Source organism: Electrophorus electricus, chromosome 7, assembly GCF_041902795.1.
Source record: "Electrophorus electricus isolate QZ-2024a chromosome 7, ASM4190279v1, whole genome shotgun sequence".
NCBI classification, from domain to species: Eukaryota; Metazoa; Chordata; class Actinopteri; order Gymnotiformes; family Gymnotidae; genus Electrophorus; species Electrophorus electricus.
Genome location: NC_137503.1, coordinates 23506753 through 23531105, shown reverse-complemented (window position 1 = coordinate 23531105; position 24353 = coordinate 23506753). Strand labels below are relative to the sequence as shown.

General features: G+C 39.7%; 1 protein-coding gene and 1 pseudogene across 1 annotated transcript; both read left to right on the top strand.

Moving 5' to 3' along the window:
• The first annotated feature begins 7767 nt into the window (after positions 1-7767).
• On the top strand, positions 7768-9643 carry zgc:112001 (ankyrin repeat domain-containing protein 9). Its single transcript, XM_027001685.3, has 2 exons — positions 7768-7899; positions 8024-9643. The coding sequence occupies exon 2, from the start codon at positions 8058-8060 to the stop codon at positions 8949-8951; it is 894 nt and encodes a 297-aa protein (XP_026857486.1). The 5' UTR covers positions 7768-7899; positions 8024-8057; the 3' UTR covers positions 8952-9643.
• Positions 9644-15544: 5901 nt separating this feature from the next.
• On the top strand, positions 15545-16958 carry LOC113572264 (G-protein coupled receptor family C group 6 member A-like; annotated as a pseudogene).
• The last annotated feature ends 7395 nt before the right edge of the window (positions 16959-24353 follow it).

Genomic DNA, 24353 nt, shown 5'->3' with positions numbered 1-24353 from the left:
ATGGTCAGGTTCATCCCACTCCCAGCACTCCACACTCAGCTTGAAACAACTCACCTGCTCTTCTGACATTCAGGCTGCCTGAGGACATGGAGTTCAGTTAACCTCTGCTGCATGGCCTGAGTTCCTAGGCAAGCTCAACATAATGGTGAGCCTCACCTCAGGCTACCAACCACAGGCAAATGGGTAGAAAGAGATAGCAGTACAGGAACTAGACATGTTCCTGCACTTATACTGCCAGGAATACCCCAAGACCTGGTGTTCCTATCTTCCCTGGTCAAAGTATGCACAGATTGCTCTCATCCTCATAAGCACAGGGATCATCCCTTTGAGTGCATTCTGGGGTTCCAATCTCCATTGTACCTGTGGAACCCTCTGATCTCCGATCAGCCCGCTGTATAGACGATGTGCCAGTGGTGTGAACAGGTATGGGAGGAGACCCATCGACCCTTGCAGACAGACATTGCTGTATGCATGTGCAAGGCAGTACTGTCATGGTGTACCAGGCACTCCACCCAAAAAATATACCCACGCGAGTGCACACACACACACACACACACACACACACACACACACACACACACACACTGCATCTTACCCACTCAAGATCATCTGATTAATAATCAAGAGCACCTGTGCCTTGTTATCCTTTGTTTTTTTCCCCTATTTACTCTCCTTCAGTGCTGTGCATTGCTAGTCTGTGCCATGCCTAAGAAGACTCACAGAGTTGGAATCTGCTCTCCTGCATCTCCACGCATCGAGTGTTTACTGCCAGTGTGCTTTTGTTGGGGGGGCTTTTTGCCAGCTCGATGCTCTGCTCTTTTGATTGATTTTTTTGCTATGGAAAATAAAAGCACTCCTTTTGTGCAGTTATGTCTCACTCCCTCCCTTCCTATCAGCATCACAACTTCTAATTCTGGCTCACATTTAAATCTATGTAACAGCCCAAATGAACATAATCCATTCACAGTCTGACACTTTACACACTTGACACACTCTTCATTCATACATGTGAAGTGAGACTGGAGTCAGACAGCTTACTACAATGATCTGCTAGCTCCTAGATGATGAGAGCTGTTCATAACCTTCAAGAGTACAGGTGGCCATGGCAGTAGACCATGAATTACATCTACTCACTTAGTTGGAAAACTTTTATCACTGGGTAGTACTGACATGGGTTCTACTCTCTTTACAGCACTGCTTTTATGAGCCTCATCATTTATATTGCTTGGGATGTTTTTGTTATTTTTGTTTTGTGCAAAAAGTAAAGAATTGTTTGGACTTTCATGTGACTGTTTTCACTATCAAGATATATGGCACTATACACTTCCAAAGATATGGATTATTCAGCAGGCCTACCATCATCTGAAAAAATACTTAACAGACATGGTAATTAGATATTCCTCCAGGGTAGCCTATTTTCCCCGTGCTGGCAAGAAAACTCTCAAACATTGATCTGAAATGACATAGAATCCTCCAAATAAGAATGCAAGTAAAGGGGAAAAAATAAAAAGAAAAAAGAATTTAATTCTATATGGACACAGACTTATAAAGCTCAAAAGAAGCAATTATCTTAGACAGAAGTCATCAGGTGAGTAATTAGATTTTAAACAAACTGAATTAAATAGAAATCACTTTTACTAAGAAACAAAATTGATGTGACCGTTGTAACTGAATCATGTTTATTAGTTTTTGAGTTTCCTTTTTTTTAAAAATAAAAATAGAAGAGAAAAAACATATGATGGATTTCTCACTGCACCTGAGAAATGTAATCCCTTCTCACTGCACCTGAGAAATGTAATCCCTTGCAGACGATTAAAGGTATTGTGACATTGGCGGTTGAATGGAAGCGAGAGGCAGGGTTGCAAAGAGGTGCTCTTTACTATCCATCAGGTTTATGATAATAGAAGTACTAAACAAAACACAATTTGTAGAATCATGACGACTCGGTTTGCCTTGATATAGAAGGACCACTAATGTGCAGCCCCGTCTCCTGGGCTCTGTGGGTTTAAATGTGGCAGAGAGTGAATACGGAACATATGAAGGCAATCAGTAATGGCTGGACTGTGAACGGGGCAGGTAAGAGGTGTGATCCTTAGCAGGAGTGGGCGTGTCCCTCCTGCTAGCTGGCTGACCAACCATGACAGGTATTAGCGGAAATTACAAATTACATCCATAAACTCCTTATATCTATGATTCTAAATTGAATATACTAATTAATATACTAATATTAATTAAACATCCACATTTGTCTACAGATTCTTTTTATACAATACAGCCTGATATTGGCATTGTCTTATTTGATGTTCTCAATATATGTTTCTGAATTTGACAACAATTACTGTTTGGTTTAGGTAGTGGAGTACAGTTCTAGGGTCAGTGCTATTTTAGACATAATTCGGGCAAACATTGCCCATTGATACAATTGCCATTCATGCAGCCATTAAATCTCAGGGACCATAATTCTGTATTGTAGTGGTACACAGGAGCCTACTTTACATAGAGTGCTGAAGAAAAATGATTAGATACTTTAAAGAGAAACATGCCATAGTCTTTGGCAAGACTATAGATGGCCACTCATACTTGGTCTTTGAGGATAATGTTTCAAAGGCTGATGACTTTTAGGGTTTGTTTTTGATAGAGTGTTTCCTGCTATAATGGTTACTATTGGCATTGATCCTGCAGACAAACCCTGGATCACACAAGCAATAAATGTCTTATATAGTTCTCAGGCAAAAGGCCTACCATAGTAACAAACCAACTTCACTGAGGCTTCATCATAAAAAATACAGTTGTCTAACAAAAGCTTAGTGAGGAGGCCAACCATAAGACTCCGAGGCCTGGGGAAGTGATGGCTATGACAAATAAAGACAACACATTTCATTTATTTATCAGGGAAAAAAGTGTTTCATTGCCTGAAAAGAGAACTGGCTCCACAGTAAATTCTTCCAAGTTTTTCTTTTGCCTTTGACTGCGTTTTTGCTCTTTTATCATGGTCTGAGTAATTAGGCATAGCTTCTGTCTTTAAGTGTTTCATCTGTAGGTCTTAAACATGCTTCAATGTGTTTCATGCTTAAAGAACCAAATCTTGGGAGAAGTCTGGTAGCCAAACCTGCACTCTTCTAGCTATCTCACTAGACAACTAACTATAATAATTTTCAATAATTTTTATTTTTCAAGTAAACTTTTAAATATACTGTAGCATCCTTGCTCAAGGAAAAATGCACAGAAACTAAAGTCTCTCCATCCTTATTTGATTCTGTGATAGGGAAAATGTACAACAGTAAAGTCGAGCTTACCCTATAGTGGGGACAAGCCCATCTCTGTGCAGTGAAACTTTCTGCCCCAGGGGTAACAAACTGGACCCTGTACACTACTCATCCCATACTCTCTAGTACCCTTGCCCTTTATTCTTTGGGGACTATAAACACAGTCTCACCCTTTCGCCCACACATCCTCATCTATTTTTGTTTAACAGCTGCTTTGCTCAGCTGCTGCCTCCAAGCATACTCTGGACTCATGGTAACAATGGGGGATGTCTGGACATCTACCAAAGGGAAGTTACCCCCCTCTCCTCCCCACTCCCTGCCCAACATAGGAGAGCAGGCATGCATGAAATAGAGGCTTGATCATCAATGTCTCTACCTTCTGAGTACTTAATGCACAGGCCACCTGTCTTCCTCTATAGCCTGTCTTCCTCCATGCACTTTCTCACCAGTGCACGACAGGCTGTAGGTCTGAATTGTGCTCCTACTCATGCCCCCCTTTGGCTGCATCCCCTCCAGTTCACTGTTATCTGGCAGGCCTACTTGGCATAGTGGAACACAGGCTCCAAGGCCTCTCTCTTTTCCCTGAACTGACACCCTAGAGCAGCACAGGGGTGATGATAAAGAGCATTCATGTTAGCATGGGTGGACCTTGCATAACCTTGTGCATAACTTGAATGTTGTAGGACTGCAAATCTTCATTTGGGCAAGCAACCTGCCCTTCTGACTCCCTAAATGAGAAGAGCCACTGAAAGACAGCCAGATCAGTCCTAATGCTTAAAGGCAGGCCACACAAATAGTGCTTGAAGTGACAGACAGCATACAGCACTGCCAACAGCTCCCATCAGCTGACAGGATAATGGAATTTGGCTTTGTTGAATATCCTGCCACCAATTTCTCTCCTTCAGTTCCCACTTGAGCAAGTACGGCTCACTCTCACTGGCTACCTCCCTCCACTAACGTTATACTTTTCTGGATGAAGTTCCAGGCCTATTCAGCACTTGGTATATTAATCCTTTAAAAATAGCTGGGCCATTGCAAAGGCAAAAACAAAGAATCCAGAACTGCTGTAAGCTGTAAGCTCTTGTTCCAGTTTCTGGAGGGGCCTCGGGTGCAAGGGGAACCTGCCAGTAGACCCTATGAAGGTCAAGTGTAAAGAACCAAGACAACCCTGACATAAAATATTGGGATTTATCAGGGAGATAACAATCATGTCAGAGAGATAATCTTTCCTTGTCACCTTATTAAGGTGACATTGAAGTCTGCACAAAACCTGCATTTTCTCCCTTTTTAGGGACAATGACTACAGGTGCTGCCTGAGCACTGTCAGGTGGCTCAGTAATGCCTGCCTGCTCCACCAGTGCCTTGTCAGCAGGTTCTTGGCAGGCCAAGATAACAGGATCTCAGTTTTACTTGTGTCATGTCACCTATATCTATCAGTTAGCACCATGCCAAGGCAAAACTGTATTTGAACTCGTGCCATAGCTGCTTCTGTCAGCCAAGGTCAAGGCGTTGACAATTTCTGCAACCACATCTCCCAAACAGCAGCTTAGGCCCAAGCTGACATAAAGTGGTTTGGAACCCCAGCAGTGTGAGAGACTTGAAGCTGTTCATTGAAAATAGTAGTTGGGAAGAGGGAGGAGCTGTAATGACATGACAAAGATGGAAACATGGAAGCCAGGAGTGACACTGGCTATTGGGGTAGGATAGATATAGCAGTGGGGGACATAGTGACAAATACAAACCCACAAGATCAACATGCAGTCTTTATTTATTTTTATTAGGGATTTGTCTTAAAAAGCAATCAATAGTTTAGACACTGGTTTGCAATTCGTGAGCATAATGAGCTTGTAGCAGGTATGCAAGTGAGAGTTCCCAGTATCAGTTTAAAGCAGCATTTTACATGGCATTGTCCCAGTAAATGTGTTTAGAATCTGGACAAGTCTCAGTTCATAAAATAAAATGTTTCCTCAATCAATGGTGATTATAACAATGTGGTTTCTTTCAATTCCAGACCTGATGCTGAAAGTGTAATATTTAGGTCTGGTTCTACGCAAGTGGTCTTGCTTCGTTGCAAAAAAAAAAAAAAGACCAGACAGTAAGGCTATAGATTAAAAGTACCTACATTTAAAAATAGTTTGTACATGCCAAGATGATCAGATGACTCTGATATCTAGTGGAAGGAAGTAAAGTGACGTGGAGCACAATTAAACTTTCCCTTTACCTTGGAATCCTCATCTTTCTCTAAAACACACCCCCCCAGACAGAGAGAGCAATGTGCTCTTGCCTTTGTATCCCCAGAACTTGTGTGCATGTACCGACCAAACTGGCTCCCTTCCTTGAGTGGGTTCCTCATCTCCTCAACGATGGCCAGACACACGTCATGCAGTTTGAGCATCAGGATGTCTCTTTGGTCCCTTCTGCATGGACTGCACCAAATTCAAGCTGTCCTTCCTTTACTCCCTGATCCAAAATGCAGCCTTAGAACATGATGTGCATATCTGTGGTTATTACAGTAGTAATGCTAAAGATATTCAACAGTTAACAATTGGAAATACAAAAAAAGATCAACATTTAACAACTGGGTCAGGGCGTCCATCGCTAATTTTATCTGTATATTTCCAAAGCATGTTATTTGTATATTCTCGGGCATCCTCAGTTATTATAGCTCTTTGATTTATTTTGCCTCAAAACATAATGCCAGTGAGCTTGGTCTAATTTTGGTCCAGTCTTATTTTCACTGCTCAGGAAAGGCCTACCATTTTTCATTCTTGATGAGCTTACTCCCCGCCAGCTGAATTGGACAGGGTTCTGGCTCTTGCTGCTGATTGGATCTTGCTGCATTTGGGTTGGCCTGGTTACCTACAGCCTCATGGCAGACTCATGAGCCCCTCCTTTGGTCAATTTGGGCTCTCACATGAGCTAGCTAGCTAGTTAGAGAGTCCAACGGTATTTCATTTTTCTTGACTACCAATCCACCAAAAGAAACACTGCTGCTCTTCTTGCTCACTGAATTCATGGAGACAGAAGTTTGGTACTGCTAATTAACTTTCACTGATCATTAAATATACCTTCCTTAAGGCTATCCTCTTTTATGATGGCCTGAAGTCAACCTGATAATTGAGGTCCTACGTAAGTGTTCTGTTATGCTGCTCCTTCATTCATCACTCTGTTATTTTCATTCTCATTCTCATACACAACTCATTATTTGCAAGGAAGAAATGTCATTTCCATCCACATTCTCAATCTCTGAGCTGTATTTACAGGTCTTTTTTATATACCCATTATTTTAATTTATTATTTAAAAAATTAAAAAAATAAAAAAAATAAAAAAAAAACATTTCAATGTGTGAAATAGATGGGGAGCTGAGTATAGCCCCTGTGTTGTGCATTGCTACTCTAAGTTCTTTAAGCCTTCCAGCAAAGGAATTCACCTGGAGCTCATCTGGCACTTTGCTGGCCTTGTCCTGGTCCTGAGCTTGCTTGTGCAGACACTGCAGACCACCACCAGCGGGTCTATAGAGCAGTTTTAGAGTGTCAGTGGGTGTGCAGCAGTAGGCCGGGATCCTAAGGGCTCTTACTCAGTGGTCCATGAATCTCACGTTCTACACTACTATCTGGGTTTTTGCAGAAGCAGGTAACATTTACTTATCTATTTTTTTCTGCACAAGAACAGGCTAATTGCCAGTGCAATGCATCACTAAAACTTTAACTGTAGGAAATCCCTACATTATAAATGTTTATCTGCAATAGTAGGAGTACACAAAGAAGAACGTGACTTGATTGAGCAGGATCTCAGAATGCCATGAATATCTGCCATACGAAATGCAAATGTCGACTTTACAAAGGAAGAAACCTTAAAGAGATATAGACTGAGGAAAGATACAATCTTGCTACTCTGACATAATTTAGAAGAAGTACTTAAGTCATCAACTAAGCGCAACCATGCAGTTCCACTCTTGGTGAGTCACAACTGCATTTTTATGTAATTTAGCAGTTTACCACAGGTCTCACGTAGTCAGTCAGCTGTCTCCTTGCGTTGGGCTTTAATTTGTATGACGTCACTTACATGTCGGTTTTGTTGGTGTCTCATCAAGGGCGTCGTTAAGACTATTTTAGTGGGCTACAGCGATGCCTTAAATGTTAGCCCCATAATAAGCGTTCATTATTAGTTTAAATCGTCAATAGATTTTATTTATTACATCTTATTCAACCGTTCATCGTGTGTCCAAATTAAAATTTTACAATTATAACTTACACAAAGAATGTTCATGAAGACTGTAACTTCAACATAAAAGTAAAGAAAATAAGATTTTGTAAATCCATAGGACATGCAATATTGCCTGTACGGCTCGAACGTAAGGGGGGAGGGGGGGGTAATCAAACTGGAAGAAAAAATTTTTTTGACATGAAGCGCAACTGATGTTACTATAGCAACATACAAACAACCTCAATGAAAAGGCCGCTGGCTGGCGAGCGCTATGGCTGCTACCGTGCGTGAAGAGTTAAAAATCTTCCTTCGGCGCCTGCGTACTGCTCTTCTGATGCAGAGACGTCGCACGCACTGACAGTTGCGCCAAGATGCAGATACAACATCGTGTTGCTTATGATGACCTGACGCTTGAGCTCCGAGACGGTGCGTGTGTTGATCAGTTACCGTATTAGAGATGCCCTTAGAGATGAGCTAATATTTTGAATTCACGAGGCATCAGTTCATGTCTTAATACAACAAATGATTCTGACTTTACAATTGCAACCAGGTTGACACAACAGTAGTCTTCAGCGCATCGCAGAATGTCAGCGTCCGGGTCCAATACGTCCGGTATTCTTCAAATGGACGACAAATGTAAGCAACGTAAATTTCTTTCTCTTCTTTTTTATCAAGCTGTGCGGGACCATAAACCTGTGTGGCTACTTGAGGATATGCGCACAATGGAGACGTTTTATTGGGAAGAGAACACTAAACAACGGACTTACACTCCGTCAGAGGCATTGTTGTACGCAATTGTGCATGATCACCAAGCTTACGCACAATATTTGCTTAGTCATTACTCTGATGGGGCCCTGGCCATTCCCGGTGAGCGCTTTTGCTGCTGTCCATCCTCGGCCCCGCATTTGGCGATGGCTGTCAGGTATGACAGACGAGATATACTCGCGCTTATACTACAGGTGACTCATCGACTACCCAGCCTGCGGTCATATATGAACCGAGGTGGATGTTTCCATGTGGAAGACGGTAAAACACCACTCCACCTTGCATGTGAACTCTTGCGTTCGGATGCGGTCGTACTTTTACTCGGCAATGGAGCGTCACCTCAGGCCCAGGATCACAACGGCATGACGCCTCTTGACGTCATCCTAGAGCAGCTCTGGAACTCAAAAGTGAATACCGGGGCGAAAAAGAATTGTCTCGATAGACTGTTGATGTTCATGCCTGAACTTCGATTCAAACTAAAGAGCTCACTAGAGAAAGACCCGCAGTGCTGGTCTAAAGTTCTGGGTGAGGATAAATTTAACTACCTCATTGGAAAAATTCCGGCGTCCCTGTTTCTTATAGCTATGCAAAGAATACTTTCGCAACTCCCCCCCGAACAGTTCCCTAACAGTCTAGACAAGCTTCCAATTCCGGCCTCTTTGAAGCCCCTTCCACAGCCGTTCAAACAACGCGACCGCTGGACAGCGGCCTAACTATTTTTAGGATATCTGCAAAGTATTAATGTTTATTAGAATGTATCTGACTGTTTGGCATGAATTTTGTGTCTGTAAGTGTGTGCGTGTGTTTGCGTGTTTAATGAAATGGTTAATGAAGCGGAAAACCATTAACTACGGTAAAGCTAAACCAAAATTAGCAATATTGTCTTCCTGTTTTCTTATATAGGGTTAGATGAAATAATGCAGGCAATTTTAAAAATGAAATTAAGAGATAATTTGAAACTAATTTAAATGTAAAACTAGAAATATAATTATTACTGGTTATTTAATTGTAATACAAAATAGTTTGTAGTTGTAACTTCCTTTATTTATTGTATTTTATTTGATGTTAAAAATTGTATTTATTTATTTATTTTTGAGAAAACAACAGAAAGCCTCATGTGGATTACTGCTTATTGTTCAATTATGCATGTGGGGGTGTTCTTCTTGAAGAATGACCCACTCTCTCTCTCTAAACTGTGAATAACAACTTTCTGGTATGGGCTGAAACTGAACTAAAGACAAAATGCAGTATAATGCCTCATTACTGATTAACTGGAAGATCTGTTTGTTTTTGTCTAACCCATGTAGGGCGATATGCTCTTAATACCAGAAAAATACAATTAGCATACAATTCAAATCACTGTTTGTTCTTGAAAATTATTCTACATAAAATATGCAAAAATCAAGGGGTCTAATGTGTCTTTTTATCGTGCTGTCATTACCCTTCATAACTGTACACATAAGTATGAATATGAGAAGATTTACTTTATCCTGTGGAAATTATCAACCATAGTCAAGCACATTTCCTGCACATACTGTTTCCAAATTTGCCAACACATGCAACTCATGCAACTGGTCAAGATATTCATGTTTGTTTGATAAGGTGCTAGCTCTATAGGCTTCTGCTATTTTTGGACAGGGGTCATATCTGGATGCATAGCTATGAATAATGCAATTTGTTTATGACCATAGGCCTTTTGCAACTTTGCTCCAGTTTTGTTAAGAATAATCATGGCTATACCCACATGGGCACAGGGTGGTGAGGAGTTTGTGTGAGAATCTCTGAATGAGCCCTGGGTGGTAACAGCTGAATCGCATCTGAAACACATTTATCCATTTAGAAATAAAATACACCATTTATATAACAAAAATTCACAATAGACAGGGTCTTTTATTATCAATATACAACATAGTAACAAATACATTCACTTTGTGACTGCATAAAGTAGAATGGGAGATAGAAAAGTGAGTCTTTGAGAAGACAGAAGCCCCTCTGGGCTTTACAGAAAAAAAAGATCCAGAAACATAGTTGACACAATAAGTGGTGATCTAGTTGTACAAGATATTCTGGATTTTTGTCATCTGGGTTCAATATTTGCCTGCACTGGAATTGCTCTTTTTGGAAGCTATAACAGCACTGGGCACCTATGTATTTGACCAGAATATTAATTAGCAATATTTAAATTAGTTGGCGATGTAGCCCAATGAATTTCAACTTGATACTACACATGGACCAGTTATGTAGGTGCATATGAAGGCTTTCTATGGTTTAATTGCTGCAGTTTAATTACATATACTGCTATAGCATAAAACATCTTATCTAACTTTGATGATTCAGATGTTCTATTTATATTTACTTCTTTTAAATACTCATTCGTTGCACAGAGTATATTAAGCAGCACAGCATATACAGCATATTAAGAAGCAGTTCATATATGTCACAATCAATCCCTCCCAGCTTCCGTGTTCCGTGTTTTCCCTGTCTTGCGTATTTTAGTTCCATGCCATAGTTTTGTTTTCTCTGCCCCTCGTTTGACTGCTTACACCTGTCCCTCGTTTCAACCTTGTTAAGTTCATGTATTTTAAACCTTGTCATGTTCCCTGTCTCTTGCCTTTTCATTGTTTATTTGAATGGTTGTGTTTCTTTGACTCTGTGCATTTGTGTTAGGCTCATTGTGTTTGGTTTAATGTCTGGATGTTTGAAAGCCCGTCTGATTCAAAGACTTCGTTTGTCAACCTGTTTTGTTATCCTAGCCTTCGTGTTCCCTAGTCTTTTGTTATAGCCTGATTCTCCTGTTTACTTTCGTGTACTTGTGTGTTTGTTTAATCATGTATCCCGTGCTCTCTGTGTTGGTAATATGACCCAGGACTACTACAAGGACTCTGATTTTGGATTTGCCCATAATAAATCTTGCTCTTCTCCACACGTGTCCGCTTCCTCTCCGCTCACCGTTACAGAATGAACAACCTAACAAAGACCCAACCTAACCCACCTGCATCTATCCTGTGAAATGCCACCTGTCCTGAACCTGTTCTCGCTATGAGACACCGCCTGTCCTGATCCAGTTCCGGTTCCCAGCATAGTGGGTGCCGTCCGTTCTGTTCCTCCGGACCCACCACCGATGAACGCCACAGCCGCGCCTCCGGACCCACCAGTTCTTCCTTGAGTGGAAGAAGCCACTTCAAGCCCTCGTGCCAGACTTGAACCAGGAGTTGCTCCTCAAAGCTCTCCAGTGCCCCAAATGGTTGCCACTATTTCTCCAGTCTCTTCCGTATCTGCAGACCTGCCTCCTGATTCAAACGCTTCATGTTCCCTGCCCGCCCTGGCCCATGTCTCCTGCTGCCTCCGCCCCAGCCCATGTCTCCAGTTCCCTGTGGGCCTCCTGTGTCTCTGTTGCCTGCTCCTGCTGCCCTGTTTTTGCTACTGTTGTGTTCTGTTCCTGTCTTTCTCTTTGTTTCTGTCCCTGTGCCCATCCGTGTGTCCTTTCTGGTCCCCGTGTCCATTTTTGTTCCTGTTCCTTTGTCCCTGGTCTGTTTTGGATTTGTTTAATCTTTTTGTGCCTCTGGTCGTACCTCGTCTTGTTTTCTCCTTGGCCTCCCTCCCGGCTTTTTTTTTTTTGTCCTCGGTCAGTTTCTGTTGGTTCTGCTCCTGCTGCTACTGCTTCTCTTCCTGTCACTCCCGTTCCTTCGGTTCCTGTCTATTCCTTCTTTTGCTCCTGGTTCTTGTCTTGTTCTGTCTTCGGTCTGCTGCTGTTCCGGTGCCTGCTCCTCGTGTCCCGTGTTTGATTCCTGTTTTTGGCCTGTCGGCTCCTGTGTCGTCTGGATCCTGTCCCTGCTCTGTGTCTTCCCCGTTTTGTTCGTGTTGGTATCTTATCCTTGTTTTGTTTTGGTGGTTTCTGTGTTTGTGTGCCCTGGTGTTGCACGCTTTGGGCTGGGGTACTGTCACGATTAGTCCCTCCCAGCTTCCATGTTCCATGTTTTCCTTGTTTTGTGTATTTTAGTTCCATGCAATAGTTTCGCTTTCTTCGTCCCTCATTTAGTACATGTATTTAAACCCTGCCTTGTGCCCTTGGTCTTGGCTGTTCATTGTGGTTGTTTATTGACTCGGGCGTGCATGTATATTTGAATCATTGTGTTTAAGTTTGTACTCCATGCTTTTGTTTCCTAGCCTTCGTGTTTCTTAACCCCAAGTTTTCCTAGCGTCTTCTGTTGGTCTGTTTCCTGTTTGCCTTCATGTTAGTATGGGGATACATGATTAACAAACACTCCGTATTAGTAGTTTGACTCTAGACTGTTATACCGAGTCTGATTCTGTATTTTCCCTGAATAGATTTCGCTCTTCTCTGCGCATGTCCTCCTCCTTACCGTTCACCGTTACAATATAAAGCAATACATGCTGTTGGCTCAAGGAAGTACTGTTAAATGTGGAGGTAATAGTCCCAAGGGGTACAGTCCCCATTACATTAATAGTAATGCAACATGTGCCTTTAAGAACAGTTTAAAATATAAACACTGAATAGGAAGGTTATTGAAATGGATCCTGGTTCAGATCACCTGATTTCCTTTAAATGGCTCAGCATAGAACTAGGGCAGGCAAGGGGTGCTGAAATGTAGGATGCATTAGATGAATCTAGATGTACAGGGCAGATCAAAAAGACTTCTGTAACTAGAATCTTTTTTTTCCCCCCTTTTTTTTATTTTATTTTTTTTTTAGTGCCTCATTGTCACAGGAGTGAAGTCTGTGATATCTCTTTTATTTAATTTTAACCTCTGTTCAAGGTTCAGCAAGACATTGATAAGTTGACAAATTGACTGACACATTTGCAGATACTTTATAATGTATTGTCATTTAACAGTAACTTCAGAATTTGAGCTTTTGTAAGTCATGGCAAGGCCTCCCGAGTGTCTGGTACCATAGGTAAAAGAGAGAAATGTAAAAATTTGATATACATCTAATACTTCTCTCCAGAGAAATGCAATAAGCAATACATTAAATTTTAGATTTGTACAGATCAGAGCATGTGTATTTTACATCTAATTAGAGAATAATAGTTCCCCAAGAATCAACTTTATTGTCATAAACATTTGATAAACAAAAAATTAACCAGTATCCAGTTTAATTGTTATTCATATAACTGCATAGTACAATTGCACTGTCACCCTTGCACTTCCTTCTGCAGCCACCAGAGAGAACCTTCACCCCAACATTTGGTCTTTATGTTCCCAATATAGAGTATCATCTTTTTAATTTGAATATGACCTGTGACCCAAGGCAATACATCAAAATAGTAGACAAGGTAGTAGAAGGTCTAACTAGTAAACCTGTTTATAATATAGACCTCAAAGGGAGAATTCATGAAGACAATTTATTTTAGGTTTTCTGAAAACTTCTAAGGGGGAATAATGTCTTCTATTGGTGTGTGCACAGAATATCAATATACAAAGAAGGGGATCTGTCCTTAGAGACAGAGTTGTGAAACAGTTATAAATTCTTAAATATTACTGAAAAAAGTCTGTCCTGTGTGTATTCTGTTATTCTAATCAAAAGCTATGGATAATTAAATTTATATATAAGTCCATTTGTGCTCTTTTGAAATAAATACAACATACCAGACTTATACTAAAGTATTTTTAGGAAATAAAGAAAAATGAGAAAAAGAAAAGAATAATATTCAAACAGAAAACCACAGCTCCAGCAAGAAAAAATAACCATATTATTCTACTATTCCTCTTTGCATGTTTGCATAAAGAGGGCTAATGATCCTACCAAAATCAAAGAACACATAAAATGTGCATTGACATAAAATGTGCAATGTAACTTTTTTGCTCCTTAAATCCTTGACACATACTAAATCGAATTATAATATTTAAAAACAATAATAATCATCATCATAATAACATTTTTGCATTAAATGTGCAAGCTGCAGTTTGAGAACGTGACAAAATTTAACATGGTAAAAGGATTTTGGCTCATCTCAGTAGCTGCTGTTGGATCATTCCCATGCTACCTAACCTTGCCTTTTGGCATGTGTTTGTGCTATCACTGTAATAAATGTAATGATTCATTGGTTCATGCAAATTTGAATTCACCTTGAATTATCACTTGCATATTTTGCTACTAAATAAACTTGCTGGCTGAGGAACCTTGCTTCATGACTTGATTTATGACTCGAAGCCCCTTTAAAATGCAAACTTTGACAATGAGTAATATAAAGGTAAAAAAACCATATAAACAGTGCTGGTATACCACATATAAACAGTACTTATTATATAATATAATACAGAGAGTAGTTTGTCATGCCAGGTTTGTCATATGTAGTGCTATCCTTGGTCTAGTAGAATTCTGTCATGGTTTTTTGTCCCGTTTGTCCCACTTTTCAGTTCTTCTGATTTTTTTCAGTAAGCCGAAAAGAAATGACCTACAACATGATATCCTGTGTGTCATATCCATGTGTTTTGGTGCTGGCCCTGACTGTGATGGTGTAGCAGGGGGTGTACTCTGACGTTTGAACCGTTTGGCCTTATGCACTTGGGAACATCATCAACGACATTCTGGGGTTCATTCACTCTAAAGTACCAGACCTTCAGTAAGCCGAAAAGAAATGACCTACAACATGATATCCTGTGTGTCATATCCATGTGTTTTGGTGCTGGCCCTGACTGTGATGGTGTAGCAGGGGGTGTACTCTGACGTTTGAACCGTTTGGCCTTATGCACTTGGGAACATCATCAACGACATTCTGGGGTTCATTCACTCTAAAGTACCAGACCTTCAGGAACAGATTCGCCCAGATGTTTGTACTTGCACAGAATGAGTATGCAGATCCAGTGTCCCTTTGATGCTCTTATTAAAAATATCAGTGCTAATTAAGTTCATACATTGTAATTATTGTAATGCAGTCTCACTCTCTCTACTTTCTAGCTTTGATCTAATTCCATTTATATAATCCTTAGCTGCAATTCACACTACTGAAACAATCAATGACTCTGGGTTTCTTCCTGGGATTTGGATTGGATATCTGATGTGTGATTCTTTTGTATATGGTACAAAAGCATTAGACTGTTTGGAATACATTTTGGCTGTCAATAGGATGTCAATAGGATGTTCTCAGTCCTCACTGAGTATTCAAACTTTAATTCACCTTTAAAGGTTCTTTTGGGAGAAAGATACTTAAGATACTCATGTCTATTATAGTTGCCAAAAAGGACTTAAGGGTAGTCATATATATACTATGGCAACTTGAATTAAGGGCATATTTTTGTGTTTACACAGAATTAGGTTTTCTGAAAACTTCTAAGGGTGAATAATGTCTTCTATTGGTGTGTGCACAGAATATCAATATACAAAGAAGGGGATCTGGAATACATTTTGTCTTTTTCCAACTGCTTTGTCTATGTGGCCATTTGTGACTACTCTGCACTTTTTCCTCATTGTTGACTCTTTTTTAAGAAGTACTTCATTAATTCCCTTATTTATCTTAATTCCATTATTTGTCTTTAATATTGATGCTTGCCTCTATACATTATCATCTAATGCACGGAATTTCACTTTAAAGAATATTATCGAATTACACAATACAGGGACTGGATTGAGGTAGTGACCCTACATTATGACTATGGCAGACCTGTTTTTGAGAATTTCATGCAAAACAAGAGCAAATATGTATATCTTACCAGGAAGTGTTATACACTATCTAGGTTTCATAAATATGGAGCAGCACATCAAGGATGTGGCCAGCAAAATAAAATCTTCTGGAGCCAAGGCGGTGTCGCTCATTTGGAGACTGAAACTGGTGAAGATGCCCTTTAAAGAGATGTTTAAGACCTATACTATATTGCCAGTGATGTCTGGTCTATGACACATTAATTAATATGACAGACATAAACAAGCTAGGAGTCATCTTAGGCCTTACCTTCCTCATGGGAAGCATCTCAGATTTTGAAGACTATCTCCAGAACCTGAGGCCGTGCCCAGGGGTCAGGAATGACTTCATCAGGAAATACAAGCATCTAAGGTGCAACTGCTTTTCTGATCAGCAAACAGCTCACATCCTTTTTGACCTTCAGTTTTCCAGATCCCCAGGAGGCAACGATGACTATCTGATTCATACTGTAGACCTAACAGAAGCCTATACCCAGAGAGTGGCAGTGTATGTAATAGCTCATGCCATTAAGCAACTTGGAATGGAATGACACTAACTGCTCTGAAGATGCCCAATTATTGCCATGGAAGGTAAATTAGTAGGTTGTGCATTTATGTGGTTAATTGTAATGTTTATAACCACAGCAGATGCACAGTAGAAATTTTGATGCTGTAGTACATTATGTTCATCTATTTGAGAATATCTTTTCTCACAACTAACACTCACAGTTTAACCTGTTTTGTAGATATGCTTTACCAAATGTGGCATGCTACAGTTGCTACGTTTTGCACCTGTGACTCTTGTAATGATTTAAGTTCTGTTTAAATTAATTATTAAAAAAAAAAAACACCTATTGCCCTATTTGTGTTCTCTTGGGTATGTTATATAAATATGGGTGTTTTTTGTATTTCTGCATTTTCAAATTCTTAAAAATATGAACACTGAAGATAACCTAACATGATCCTTTGATAAAAATGGAGATTTTGATAATGGATGGAAAATTGATGGTGATGGAAGAGTAATGGGTGTGATGAGAAAATATCAGATCTTAGCTCCTCTACAGGGCAAAATCACATAGTCCAACACAATCGTGAGATTAAATGAAACGCTCTCTGTTCCATTCTAGAAATCTAGAACTTCCAGTCTAGAACTCAAGCTGTGTAGAAAACATTCTAAGTTGTTTTTTTTTATTATTATTATTTAAAGCATTAAAAGAACTTTTCTCTTTAGCCTAGATGCCCAAATCCAGGTGTTTAGATTATTGTCCCCCCGGCACTTATATATATTAAATGTTTCATGTTGCTATAACTGTAGCAGCTGTAGCTACTGCCGGATCCTATTCTGACACATGGAGTAAGATATATTAATGTATACTTTTACATTTATCCTTTTAGAACTTCTGAAGGGCTCAGTGAGCTAGGGCACTAGCTCAAATGCATTTCTGGGTTCTATCACAGTGGTTCTATCACAAGTGTGCTTTGGTTTTTCTCTGGGACTATCCTCTGGTTGGTTAAGTTAAGCTCTGAGTTTACTTACTTTTGCCTTAGAGTCTGTTAAATTCAAGGCTTCTTGTCTGAACCTAGTTGCTTGTTACCTGTAATTACTCACTGCAGGTGTAGTTTCGCCTTGGCCTTAGTTGTGAATTGAGGGGCAGACTCAGCACGTATTGACTTAAATTAGGACAACTCAGCTACAGACATATATGTAATCAACACATGTAAAAGGCTTTGTTATGCTTTTCAATCAACTCCTCATGTACATTACATCTACTGGACTACACACACATCTAAGTATCTTTTTTCTCACACTATCTCAATCTTTCATCTTATACATCCACAAACCTAGCATCCAATCTGAAATGTATCTCACAAATCCTGTTCATATATCCCACAGATCTCCTAGACACTATCATCGTAGATGTCGCAATCTTAGCAACCTCATTTACTCACAACGTTCGGCACTATCACAGATTCTGGTGGCAGGAGGGCTTTGGAATTGCCAATCAGCTGAACAGAAGGCTGACTTCATCTCAGCCCTAGCATCCCTCCACTCATTACATTTCCTAGTTCTAACAGAGACCTGGATCACCCCTGAGAACTCAGCGATTCCGGCTGCCCTGTGCTCTACCTTTTCATTCACCCATTCTCTGAGGTGTCTCGGCAGGGGTGGTGGCACAGGTTTACTATTTTGTCGAGAGTGGCGTTTCACTCCACTTTCCTTCTCTGCTCTTTCCATCTCCTCTTTTGAATTTCATGGTATTACAGTGTGCTTCCCTACCAAACTTCACATCATTATCATCTACTGCCCTCCAGGTTCCCTAGATAACTTAATTGATGAGCTTGACATCCTCCTGAGCCAATTCCCCATTGAAGGAAATCCACTCATTGTCCTTGGAGACTTCAACCTTCCATCAGAAGACATTCCTCCTGCATCCTTCTGCTGTTGACAGCATTTGACCTTACCTTCAGCCAGTCTTCTCTGACATACAAAGCAGGCAATATTCCGGGCCTGATCTTTACCCAGATCACCACAACATCGGACATCGCAGTCACCCACCTCCACCTCTTGGACCATCACTCTATCCTTTCTATCCTTCTCTCTCTCCCTTCCTTCTCTTTCCAATTAGTTTTCCCCAACATGTCCCTCCTTCTTCCATCACAATCTGCACTCCATAACTCTCTCTTCCATTACTTCTATTATTTTGTCCTACCTTCCTCACCCTGACTCTCTGTGTTCTCTCTGGGATACAGTTACAAATACTTTCATTTTTACATTATCCTCATCAATGAATCTTCTGTGCCCTCTCTCCTCTGGACCTGCAAGGTCTTCCCCATCTGCCCGCTGGCTAACAGAAACACTCTGCTGCCACAGGAGAGAACTAAGGACCGCAGCGAGGCAGTGGAAGAAAACTCACCTAGAATCAGACCTCAGCTCATACCAGTCTCTCCTTTCCAAGTTCTCACTGGAAGTAACATCCGTGAAGTCATCCTACTACAGAGGGAAATTTGAATAATCAGCATCTGATCCATGCAAGCTCTTCACTATTTTTTCTTCTCTCCTTAATCCTCCCCCTTCCCCTCCTTCCTCATCTCTTACTCCTGAGGATTTCATCTCCTTCTTTGAGGAGAAGGTTGAAGCAATCCGCCAGTCCTTTTCCTCTGTTCCCACTCTTCCAACCAGTGTGCATTCTCCAACATCCAACTCTCTGGCTTCTTTTTCTCCTCTCTCCTCAGACCAAATTCTTCAACTCTGGACTTCCAGCAATCCGAATACATGTCCGCTGGATCACATTCCTTCCATTCTGTTCCAGACGATCTCAAGACATCTGTTTCCTTTCATCTCTGTCATCATCAACAACTATTTATCTTCTGGACATGTGCCAAATGCATTCAAAACAGCAAGGGTGATACCAATCTTCAAGAGGTCCACACTTTATGACTCCAATGTTACCAATTACAGACCGGTATCACTTCTCTCTTTCTTCTCAAAAGCCCTTGAATGAGCAGTTTACAATCAATTATCTCTTTTCACCACAAACCAGCTGCATGATCCCAATCAGTCTGGCTAAAAACTGGCACATTCAACAGAAACAGCCTTCATCTCAAAGATTTCTTGTTTGATGAAGATAGGCGTGAAGATAGATGGTGAGCTTCAGAAGTATAATAGCTTTTTTAGGAAGACATCCATCTTTGTGCCATCCAACAGACCATGAATGGGCTTGGATTCACCCTCTTTGTGTCCTGGTGAGAGCTTTTCACATATTTCTAACCTGCTTGATCCATGATACCCATACACAACTATGAAGCACCGTTTATGACAATAGCTGTGCAAGTACCCGTGAGAGTGAATCTGTGAGAGAGATTGGAAATACGCGCAAGAGAATGAAAGTGTGCACGAGAGCGAGTAAGTGAAAGTTACCGCAAGCGATGGGAAAGCTTGGAAGAAGATGAATTTGAGGGAGGAGCTTTTTCATCTCTGTTAGTCTGCTTTTAATGTGTGAAAGTGGAAAACGTGGATGATAAATATGTATATTTACTTACTATATACAATCACGTAGTTTTTTTATTAATTTGCACTTTTCTGGGTATATCTATTGATTCTCAATCTCCTCTATTCAGATTCCTGTTTTTATAGAAATTCCACTTTTTAATACCTGCATGTAAACCTTGTGGCCACCACTAACCATCCCAGAACTTGACTGAGCTTTAAATCTCATGCATGAAAGCCTAACAGCTGATAATCAAACAATAGTGTTATAGATGTTACCCAAATAATTGTAAAACATATTCTATAACCAGATTAACTTCACAGCACTCAGGCATGGAATTATAGTCCAGCTACACGTGTATACTTGGGAATACATGCTCTGCAGCAAGTGTTTTAAACTGTTTAAATGTTGTTGCAATTTTTCAGCATTAATCAAGTGATTGACCAAGAGAAAAAAATGTTGACCAGAACAAAGTTAAAAATGTTTTGACCCACATACTCAGATAAAATCATGCATGACATCATTTTTACAAGACACAAATGAATAACAGGTATAAAGTTGGAAACTGGCTGGACAAGAACACTTGAGTTAAAGCAGTTGCACATAGCGCTTTATCACTTTGATTATTCTGGTGTTGAATTTTTTTCTGAATTATAGTCCATTAAAGGTTATATCATGTATGTGTGTTTGTTTCTCTGCCACCTGACTGGTAGGTGTGAATGGTGTGTGTGCAAACTTAAAAGAAAGGATCCTCTAAATTAAATTATTTTTTTGTGTGTGTGTGAATTGGTCAAATCATTTGTGTGCGCGCACGCATTTGTATCTAGACAAAAAAGACCCGTGTTTAGTTGTTTAAAAATCTTTCTACATCAGTATTTTAAATCATATAAAAAGAACACAAATTGAGAAAAATAAACCAAAAAATTTTTTGCATTTCCATGTTGACAACAGTGTATACTGACAATGGATGCCATAAAGCTCCTTCCCCATGTCAAACCGCTCGTGTGCAATTTCACATGCTAGCGCACACTTTCACTCACTTGCCCTCACGAGCATTTACAGTAGCTTGCACACACTTTCACAAGCATTTCCAATCACTTGTGCACACTTTCCCTCCCTCATGCATTTCCACTTTTTCTATGGTTTCACTCTTGCACAGCTTTTGTCATAAATGACACTTCATCCACAACATAGATTGCTTGATAAGTCTTTTGCCATCAAGTTCCTTCTCACTTAAAAGTTCTTATTTGTACTTTCTGGCTGGAATATGATGCTCTTAAAATTATTGAAGAAAAATCAAAACTGAGAAGTTCACAAAAAAAAAACTGTTTGTGCACTCAGGGGTCCAAGTGGTTTGGCTTTGCTGCAGTGAATATCTACATTGCTGTTCTAGATGTTTCCTATTGGTCTTCAAAGGCTGAGATGACAAGACAGAGCCTATAGCTGGCTTGGCTTTGCTTTATTCCAACCTTTATCCGCCAAACAGACGTTCAACCCATTTTCCAGGTCTCTGCCACTATGCTCTCCAACTACAGAGTCATCTTTTGTCACTTCATTATGAAGTGGTATGAGATCATCTCAGAAAGAACAAACAATTATTATTCAGCCCAGGTGTAATTTTCCTTTTCACAGGCTGGACATCTCACAGCACCCCATATCACCAGACAGTAAAATGCCAGAATCACTGTCCATTCCTGCAGACTATAAAGGGTGCAGACAGAATAATAAATACTGCCTCCATTAGACATTGAGGAGGGTCTCCACCTCAACAACATAGCATAGGTATATCTGGCTGATCTCTAGAAGTACTGTACGCAAACCTGTTCATTTTGCTCTTTGAGACAAGTACATTGTTATTCTCTAGGCTCTAAGACTGCAGCTAAATTGAAGGAAGATTTTTTAAATACAGCTGGATAAATGTGAAACAGCAAAACAAACAGAAGCGAAGCGAAGAGAAGGGAGAATACCGGACGAGGAAAGAGAGCGGAATCAGAAAAACGAATACGAACGAGGAAAACAGCGTAGACACAAACACAGAGAGACAGTGCAACAGACTAATGAACAGAAGAAAACAAGAACCGGGAAAGCAACAACAACAGAGAGGGTAACTGGACCTGGAATGCGGGGAGAAACTATATGGGAGCATGCGAGCTCAAGCATGGCATCGCAAAACAATAAAGGACAAACAAGAGACGCATAAATAAGGTTTACATAGGACCACAATTAGGGACAAACTGGGAACAGCTGGAGAAAATAAGGGGCGGAGACAGGGAACCATGGAGACAGACGGACACTAGAAAACACGGAAGTGACTAGGTTGCCAGGGAAACGGTGAACGCTCCGGTCTGCGGGTGTGACACACTGACAATTCACAATTTTTTATACACTGTCAAGCATGCATTTGCCTTGATAAAAACTAAAGTTTAACATACAATTGCATACAAGTACTCACTTGTCGATATAACTGTGATGGGAGCAGGGAAGGAATGAGATGTGAGTCTTTATTCTCCATAAAGACACTAACATACATAGTGTTGCGCTAACTCAAATTAAAAAAAGAAAATTAAACAAGTAGCTGGCGATGACGGCTTGTAGCCACAGTGACATGGGAATATATTTGCGTGTGTGTGTGTGTGTGTGTGTCAGTGGGCATGTCTCTCTTTCTGGGTGCACCGTGACAATAACATATAAGTATTCACGTGTCGAGATATTAAAAAGTGGCACTGACCTTATGACGGTTTTGAGACATAACTATTTTATTTAAGATAATTATATAATTACATTCGTTCTTTTTTTTCTGTGATCAATTCCTGATATGTGAAAAATGGGACATTATTGTGGAATTAATTTGTGGAATTGTGGAAGGATTTCAAGTCTTTATTAGTTTGGTGTGGTTCAATTTTTTAAGCATTATTTTAAAAAAATATTTAAATAAATCTGGAAATGTTCACTGCACTGGAGTACTTTTTTTCACACCTAAATTCCAGTTGTAGAGGATTGTTTATTTTTCACTTACTCATTCTCTATCTCCTTATCTTATTCTTATTCTTAAATCTTTTTTAAAAATGTCTTAAACAGTGTTTCTCATGAAGTTCATTAAATTAAGCTAATAATGTAACCAACAAATATAAAGAGTTTTAATAGGCTTTTTTGATCAACTATACCTAAAGGGATCCTGCAAAGCATTAATATAAGGTTTTTTTTTAAATTATTTTATTTGTTTATTTTGTAACAAAAATGTCTAATTGTAACGCTTATGTAAGGCTTAGAGTAGACAAAGTTTAAGGCTTGACTATAAATGTAAGAATGTAAATCAGATAAGTTAACCAGTCTTACAGGATAATCATGACTGTAGCAGATTCGTTTGAATTCTCTCAGCACCAGAAATGTGAGGTATATTGAAGGTATAATCATCTTTAACATGCCATCCCACCTCTGTACCTGCCTTTGTTCATGCTTCTACTGTTTTTTTCCAAAATACAGGATTGTTTCTTGCTTTATCCCAAGGGGGTTGCTAGAGACCTGTGTTAAATGTGAGGTTATTAAGGTGGATTCAGGTGGAAAATGTTAGTGATCAAATTAAACAAGTGCAGGTAACAAAAAAGATTGAAGTTGGCTTTAAAGTTGGCTTTCCTTTTTTTACTCAACAGATCAACTCTCCTGTCGAGATTTGTCCAAATGATTTCTCATGTACTCTAAGGACTTAATGTCAGAAATGGAAATTAAATTTAGAGTGGTCTGCACCTTGTTCCATCATATTTTTGGCTTGAACAGGAATAGGCATGTTATTGCTGGTATTCTCATTTATCTTTTTCATGCTACACAGAGAACACAAAACCATAGCTGTGCCAGGATGCGCAAGAGGTATCTATGAGGTCACAAACTTAAAAAAGATTAAAGGTGGCTAACAATATTGTCCTTTTTAAAGTTTTTACTGTTTTTACTTTTTTAAAGGAATGTTTTGGTCATTACATTGTTTATGTAATATATGATACTGAAATGTTATATTTCATTATTTGTATGGAATAATTCAAAACTTAATTAAATTGTTTAGAATAAAAATTATTATAAATGTATTAATGTTTAAATATCAAATCTGTCTATTCTTGGTTGCATCATCTGTAATTACAAATATCTTCAGGTCATTTCTCTGATGATGGACATATTACCCCTGGACACATTACCTCAAACTCTGGCATGAGTCCATGGAATATTTCAGTGAAAGAAACATCTTCAAATACATACTCTCAAACTATGTTGCTCATTCCTTTGTTTAGAGTTGTACAGCAACAAACATGGCTGTGCAATAAACATTTTCTAAAAATGATATGTGGAAAAAGTAAAGAAAAGTAGGCAAAAGGCCACTGACAAAGCACCTTATTTTCTTGATGAGCTTATCCTCTTACGTGTGCAGTTCATTCTTTTAATGTGACCATCTGTGCATGCAAAGAGCTAAGGGATCTCAAGTCTCCTTTATCCTCTCAG

Excerpts from the sequence above, each read along its gene's own strand:
- zgc:112001 (XM_027001685.3), top strand. The coding sequence starts at position 8,058 with ATGTCAGCGTCCGGGTCCAATACGTCCGGTATTCTTCAAATGGACGAC.